This window comes from Leucoraja erinacea, chromosome 6 (genome assembly GCF_028641065.1).
Source record: "Leucoraja erinacea ecotype New England chromosome 6, Leri_hhj_1, whole genome shotgun sequence".
NCBI lineage: Eukaryota > Metazoa > Chordata > Chondrichthyes > Rajiformes > Rajidae > Leucoraja > Leucoraja erinaceus.
This window is the reverse complement of record NC_073382.1, coordinates 6,882,362-6,890,588: the sequence shown is the minus strand read 5'-3', so window position 1 is coordinate 6,890,588 and position 8,227 is coordinate 6,882,362. Positions and strand designations below refer to the sequence as shown.

The following is an 8,227-nucleotide window of genomic DNA, read 5'->3' as shown; positions in this document are numbered from 1 at the left end:
AGGTCCGTATCTATGATGGATTGAGTGATGCCTCCTTCATTACTGAGCATTCAAATTAGTGAACTAGGCCACAATGCAAGTAGTTATTATGTTCTCCGTCACGCACCTGCAAAAGTTCAATAGAGTATTTGGCAGCTTACCAAATTCCCTCAAACTACTGAGGAAGTATGGGCATTGGAGAAGTTTCACTGTGATTGAATCAATGTATTAGGCCCAGATCAGATCAGAGATATGTATGCCCAGGAACCTGAAGCTGTTGACTGTACTGTCGTCCCGCCAATGAAGGCGGTACATGATCTTTCAGCATTCCCCTCCGGGTCAACAATCTCCTTGTTATTGTTGAGAGGAAGAAAGAGGGAGTCATTCATCGCCCTCATGTTCTTTGACCCATTATAACCAATTATTTGCCCAACAGAGGTGTTGTGGGCAAATTTAAATAGGGTTTCGGAACAGTGTCTGACTTCACAGTCATGAATATAGAGTGGGGCAGGGGAATGAGTCAACAAGTTGTTGTTGCAAATCTATATTGAGGTCGGTTGATGTGGAAGTGGATGATCTATTTGCATAGGGAGGATCAGCGACCCAGTTCCTGGAGTTTGACGATGGATTTGGAAAGAACGATGGTGCTGTGGTCAACGAACAACTGCCTGGTGTGTGTTATTGTTGTCATGTAATTCAGTGCAGGGTGAAGAGCCAGTGAGATCACATCCGTTCCTAATGTGTTGTGGCCGTAGGCAAATTGAAGTGGTTCCAGGTCATTACTGATGCAGTTAATTTGATTCATAACCAAACTCTTGAAGCACTTCATCACAAGACATATGGACACCACCAGTCAGTCGTAATGCCTTACAGCGCTGGAGAACAAGGTGCTCTTGTGTATGGAGTTTGTATGTTCTCCCCGTGGATTTTCTCCAAGATCTTCGGTTTCCTCCCACACTCCAAAGACGTGCAGGTATGGAGATAAATTGGCTTGGTAAATTTGTAAATTGTCCCTAGTCTGTAGGATAGTGTTAATGCGCAGGGATTTACAGACCGCGGACCCGGTGGGCCGAAAGGCCTGTTTCCATGCTGTATCTCTAAACTCAACTAAAAAACTAAGCTAAACTTGCTCTTCCTGGGCTTCAATATTACAGATATCCTTTGAAAGCAGGCAGGGTCCCAAGACTATAGTAGTGAGAGGTTGAAGATATCTGCAAAAATCCCACCAGAATCCTACAGATTTTGAGAATGTAGTTAGGTACACATCAGGTCGGATGATGTTGGGCAGGTTTGGACTTTATTGTTTGGGACAGAGACCAAGTGATGACCTTAGAGGCGTACAAAATAATGAAGTGCATGGATAAGATGAATGCACAGTGTTTTTCACAGGAAACGGAATGAAGTAATTACATTTTGCTCCATTAGAAATGAAAGGCCGATAGCGTTAAACACAATGCTGTTCTTGCTGAATAAATTGATTAGGTACAGCAAATGAGGGGAAAAAGTGTAAAGCTTTTAAAAAAGCACAGTAAATTTTAGATTTGTTGGAGAGTCAAAAGCTTTGACTCAAATTCTTGCAAGGGCACTTTTGCACACATTCCCACTTCTAAGTCTTCCCCAATACAGCCAGCAACTTCTGCATATTGTGTGAGGGTATCACCGAAAATCTCAAACAATGGATTTAAAATTCCATATTCTGCAAGAGAGTTGAAAAGCTAAAAAGAAAATGTATTTCCAGACTTGCAAGAATGAGCAGTGGAGATTTTTCAGAGTTTATTCTAAAATCTTCCAAGAATTTTTGTGCAGTAACTAAAGCAGGATCTTAAGGATGCAATTAACATTCCAGGTTTTTTTTTCATCTTTATTAGATGTAAAGTAAAAACTCTTTCTGGGACTAGAACAGCAGTGCTTGCACAAAACCACTCCAAATCTTAAGCTCAAAAGCAACAATGAGGTTATGGGAAGAGTAGAAGTGCACCCAAAACAGAGTGCCACAAAAGAAACAAAAGCACATTAAAAAAAAAAAAAAAAAAAAAAAAAAAAAAAAAAGAGAATTTGGGAGATTTTTTTTCCTGTCATAAATTTATAAAGTTCAATTTAGTGATGGAACAAGCATTTGGTTGAGTAACACCCACCCCAATGAACATCAAAATAAATACAGAAAATGTTTACTATACATACAAGCAAATGATATGGAAGTCACGCCAACAAAATAAAAGTTGTAGAAGTAGCCGAAACCTGCTGTTCCATCCCATTGCCTCTTGTGTCATCTGCTGTTCCAGCCTAGCACCCCCAGGAGAGGAAGTAGAGTCATGGGTGACTATTGTTGCTATTGTGTGACCTTAAAAAAAACACAGGGACACCGACACCCATCATTTTACTTTTTATCACACGCTTTACATTCATATCTTTTACAGCATGCCAAACCCTTTGGCATAGGTAATGGCCTTTAGTAGTCTCTCACTGAGCTTTTCCTTGTTGCAATACTCAGGGAGTAGGAGGACATTAAAACATGTGTGAGATGTCGGTAACCTGGAAGGGAAAAGCGAGACATCAAGTTTAGTATTAAAGAAAAACAATTTTCATAATAAAGAATCTTACAGTCATACCCTTTTAATTTTTTTGTCGTTAATTTGAGGATGAAGAGGAATAAATATTTGAGGTAGCTACCTGCAATCTCAATCTACTACCTGGTTTTGGCATTTATTCAGCACTGATATAAATGCCAAAACAGAGAGCACCGATATAAAGAACTTTCAAAATATTAACAAGGGGCAAAAACTCTCTATGGAAACCATATGGGCGTTATACAACTGGGTCAGGTAGATATTACTTTAAAATTTCATGTTAGCTACAGACAGAGAATGATCAACCTGCATTAATAATTAATGCAAACTTGCTATGGAACTCAAAATTTACATGTAGAAAAACCATTTCCATTGCAGTGACAGGAATCAGCAAGGCATTTGACAAGGTCTGGAAGGTTAGATCGCATGGGATCCAACGAGAGATGAGTCGACTGGAGAGACTATTGGCCTCATGAGTAGGAAGCAAAGGGTGATGATGGAAAGTTGTTTTTCAGACTGGAGACCTGTGACTAGTGATGTGCCTCAGGGTTCGGGGCTGGGCCCATTGGTGTTTGTCATCTATATCAATGGATTTGGATGAGATCATATAAGGTACGATTAGTAAGTTTGCAGATAACACTAAAGAGGGCTTTATCGTAGACCATTACCTCTCAGAATCTGGTCCGTTCTTAGCGATGATCATCTTAAGTTTCCCAAGGCCACCAACCGGTGCTCGATCTGTGCCTGTTGTAAACTGCAGAAAGAGTCGTTTTTGCTCATCCGAAAATGCCTGGACTATTTCCCAGAATTCCCTGAAAAGAAATTAAAATTCATTGATTAGTACTTCTGAATTCACTGATTGGTGACACACAATGCTTCATTTCTTTCAGAAAGTTATTTATTTAATGCCTTCTAAACAGTTTCACCCCATGTACAACAGACCTTCATACATCACATTAGTGTAACTACTTGACAACAACCCCCACCCCATTTATTACATGCAAGTTAGCCATATTAAAGTGACAAGTTGATGTCTAGACTTTTTCACAGTAAATAAAGATATTATGAATTCCAACACTTGACTAGACCAACTCCACTTGGAAATTATAATGTTTTCTTCTGGAAATCATAAAACATCTGTAAGTTGGAGATGTCAATTGTGGTTCTTCAGAACTAAAATTACATTGCTCTCATTTGGTGAACAACCATTTGATATAGAAATACACAAAAAGAGGGACTAGATGGTTATAAAACCCATGCTGCCTTTCTTGCTATTAAAATAGACACTCCTTAGGATGGTCTTCTACTCTAAACCATTGCAACATGGAAACCAGTTCCCATTTACATATCTTGAGCACAAAGCATAGGTTATGTAGTGGCCATTTGGCCTGTTTTGCATGTCATTGATGATGGCTTGTGCCTTTAAATTTTAGACTGCCCGGGAACTTCTTTACTCCGTTATATTGTGGGTGGGATTTATGACGTGTTTTTGGGCGTGTTTGGAGCTTAGATGCTTGCGCAGAAGTTTAGTTTTTAGATTAATTTGGAGAGACGAAGGGGAAGGGAACAATCTTCCTGGACAGGCTAGATGCAGGAAGATTGTTCCCGATGTTGGGGAAGTCCAGAACATGGGGTCACAGTTTAAGGATAAGGGGGAAATCTTTTAGGACCGAGATGAGAAAAACATTTTTCACACAGACAGTGGTGAATCACTGGGATTCTCTGCCACAGAAGGTAGTTGAGGCCAGATCATTGGCTATATTTAAGAGGGAGTTAGATGTGGCCCTTGTGGCTAAAGGTATCAGGGAGTATGGAAAAGGCAGGTACAGGATATCGAGTTGGATGATCAGCCATGATCATATTGAATGGTGGTGCCGGCTCGAAGGGCCGATTGACCTACTTCTGCACCTGTTTTCTATGTGGGATCATGCCAGTGTTACGGAGACACAAGGAGTTTTCTAATGTCTAAAGTAATAAGCTGGAGTTCGAAGAAGATTGTAGTAACGAGTCGGAAGAAATTTGGATGTATCTCACTGTTTTCTATCAACAATAAAGCATTTAGTCATCAAAATTTGAAGCCATATCTGAGAAGAAGCTCTGAAGGTCTCTGTGAGTGAGCTTGCATACGTTTAGAAGACACCCCCATCAACCATTCTCATCCAAATAGCGGCTAGGGTGCTAATTACCTGAAAGATATGAAAATCTGCCGCTATAGGTGCTGCTATTGATCTGAACAAATTTATATTTTTGACGAGTTACCCAATTAGCATCACTTGCCTCGGATGCTTGGATTTTTTTTTACCCCTTCCAGTATTAACCAATTCTCATTTGAAAGCACAAGAATAGCATCTTTGCCCACTACTCCGAGCTAATTCCAAATTCCACCTACTTATAGTGTAAAGTTCTCCCTTCCATTGTTTCTGGTTCTTTGTTAAATCATATCAAGTGTATAATTTAGTGAAGAATCCAAATTAACATTTGTCCACAAGTGCTTCCTTAACATTATAGTAAACCATAGGGGGAAAAAATATTTTAATTGCACAACAGTTCAGATGAGATCTTTAATGCTTAATTTCTAAATACACAAAATCCTAATCAATTACCTCAGCAACACGAGATGTCGGATAAAAAGGCACAATAAAATTTCAAACCAACTGCCACATCATAATAGAATCAGTGATCAGTTATTCTTTTCATACAGAAAAACAAGAAACAAAATAAGTTTTTTGCTAAAAGTAATGTAGAACAGTATTCCAAGTGTGAATTCCAAAACCCTAAAGCATATGAAAATCACATTTACTCTATTTTGTTAATGTTCTGCATTGATTAACTTATTACCATACTTGTCATACAAATATTAAAATACTGCTATAACAAGCTTTTCTTTGAGGACATGATTCTAAAAATTGTACTAGTTTTAAATTAATACTCTTCAATCATTTGGGGATATGGGCTTCATTGTAAAGGACAATACCTATTCTCCATTCCCAATTACCCTTGATGATACCCACACTATGGAGGCTTACTCAAAAGGGGCACTGTCCTGTGCGCGGCTGCCCTGCCAGCAGTTGGCTGTCTTTTCACATTTTTATTTTTAGTTAGTTAAAGTGTTTTGTTTGGAGGTCTAGACTTTTTTGTGTGGTGGGTGAAGGAAAGGGGGAAACTGCCTTTCAGGGTCCCTACCTGGTCAGAGAGGCAGCTTTTCTCCGGGCTGCAGCTTCGACCTGTCCTCGCGGCCTACCAGCGGGCCTGGAGCGGCGTTTCCTGTCGCGGACCGCCAGAACCTCGGCTTCAGCGGCGGCACAGCGCTGGAGCGCTATTGTGAAGCGGGCGATGCCTTGCCCGGGTCTCCACGCTGGAGTTCCGGTGAGCTGAGACCGCCGGGAACAACATCGCGGAGCTGCGGGACTGTGGAGCGGCCAGCTGCGGGCGGCGGCGCCGAACTTTACACCGGGAGCCTGGGATCTCGCGACGAGATCGCCAGTTGTGGAACTCCTTCCGGCGCGGCCTTGCCGGCTTTGGAAGCCATGGCCTCCAGTACGGAGGCGGCCGTTCCAGGGTTCCCATGCCGCTGAGAGGACTCTCCCGACGCTGGAGCACCACCACCCGGCGAGAATGGCCAGGAACATCGGGCCTCCGTAGAGGCAACTGTGGAGGCCTCAATAGGCCCGACTATGGGTGAACTGGGGTTGGGGACTGGACTTTGTGCCTTCCCTCATGGTGGGAGCCATTGTGGGGGGATGTTCTTTGTGTTTAAGACTCTCATTGGTGTTATATCTGTATTCTTTTGTGTACTGCAAAATGGCAAAAAGCATTTCACTTCATTACACCTCGGTCGGTGTATGTGAATGTGACTAATAAAAACCTTTGAATTCTTTGAATTGCCACTGGAGAGGAAGGTAAATGATTGTAATCAGGATTGCAATACTTGCAATGAAGATGGCTTTGCAAGTAATCTTGGAGATGGCGGAGCTTCCATGACATTGGTGTCCTCGAGCGCCTGGACAGTTGAAGTTGTACATTTGTGAGTTGCTGCCAAAGAAACCTTTACGTTGCTGCTACACCTCTTAGCAGATAGCAGATAATGATGCCACTGCGTGCCGATGAAAAATGTTAAGATTTAAGTTGGTACAGTGCCCTCCATAATGTTTGGGACAAAGACCCATCATTTATATATTTGCCTCTGTACCCCACAATTTGAGATTTGTAATGGAAAAATCCAGCGTGGCTAAAGTGCACATTGTCACTGAGGGAGGATCTTATAGAAACTTACAAAATTCTTAAGGGGTTGGACAGGCTAGATGCAGGAAGATTATTCCCGATGTTGGGGAAGTCCAGAACAAGGGGTCACAGTTTAAGGATAAGGGGGAAGTCTTTTAGGACCGAGATGAGAAAATCATTTATTTACACAGAGTGGTGAATCTGTGGAATTCTCTGCCACAGAAGGTAGTTGAGGCCAGTTCATTGGCTATATTTAAGATGTGGCCCTTGGGGCTAAAGGGATCAGGGGGTATGGAGAGAAGGCAGGTACAGGATACCGAGTTGGATGATCAGCCATGATCATATTGAATGGCGGTGCAGGCTCAAATGGCCTACTCCTGCACGTATTTTCTATGTTTCTATGTCACATTTTAATAATGGCTATTTTTATACATTTTGGTTTCACCATGTAGAAATTACAGCTGTGTTTATACAAAGTCCCCCCCATTTGTTTCTACATAGTGCCCCCACCCACCCCCGCCCCCCATTTCAGGACACCATAATGTTTGGGACACAGCAATGTCATGTAAATGAAAGTAGTCATGTTTAGTATTTTGTTGCATATCCTTTGCATGCAATGACTGCTTGAAGTCTGCAATTCATGGACATTTGTTTCTCTGGTGATGCTCTTGCCAGGCCTGAATTTCAGCCATCTTTAGCTTATGCTCGTTTTGGGGGCTAGTCCCCTTCAGTTTTCTCTTCAGCATATAAATGGCATGTTCAATTGGGTTCAGATCAGGTGATTGACTTGGCCACACAAGAATTGACCTTTTTTTAGTTTTGAAAAACTCCTTTGTTGCTTTAGCAGTATGTTTGGGATCATTGTCTTGCTGTAGAATAAACCGTCGGCCAATGAGTTTTGAGGCATTTGTTTGAACTTGAGCAGATAGGATGTGTCTATACACTTCAGAATTCATTATGCTACTGCCATCAGCAGTTGTATCATCAATGAAGATAAGTGAGCCAGTACCTTCACACTACCACCACCGTGTTTCACTGATGAGGTGGTATGCTTTGGATCTTGGGCAGTTCCTTCTCTCCTCCATACTTTGCTCATGCCATCAACTCTGATATAAGTTAATTTTTGTCTCATCTGTCCACAAGACCTTTTTCCAGAACTGTGGTTGCTCTTTTAAGTACTTCTTGGCAAACTGTAACCTGGCCATCCTATTTTTGCGGCTATACAGTGGTTTGCATCATGCAGTGTAGCCTCTGTATTTCTGTTCATGAAGTCTTCTGTGGACAGTGGACATTGACAATTCCACACCTGACTCCTGAAGTGTGTTTCTGATCTGTCAGACAGGTGTTTGGGGAATTTTTTTAAATTATAGAGAGAATTCTTCTGTCATCAGCTGTGGATGGCTTCCTTGGCCTGCCAGTCTCTTTGCGATTAGTGAGCTCACCAGTGCTGTCTTTCTTCT

The 8,227-nt window shown here is 41.7% G+C and overlaps 1 protein-coding gene across 1 annotated transcript in view; it reads right to left on the bottom strand.

The window, feature by feature from the left end:
- Positions 1 to 2,348: 2,348 nt before the first annotated feature.
- ube3a (ubiquitin protein ligase E3A) overlaps positions 2,349 to 8,227 on the bottom strand; it is a 58,464-nt gene continuing 52,585 nt past the window's right edge. The window contains exons 10-11 of the mRNA XM_055636518.1: positions 3,215 to 3,358; positions 2,349 to 2,511 (exon numbers count right to left, since the gene is read on the bottom strand). Of these exons, the coding sequence (XP_055492493.1) occupies positions 2,391 to 2,511; positions 3,215 to 3,358 (265 nt within the window). The 3' untranslated portion in view covers positions 2,349 to 2,390. The remainder of the gene's footprint in view (positions 2,512 to 3,214; positions 3,359 to 8,227) is intronic.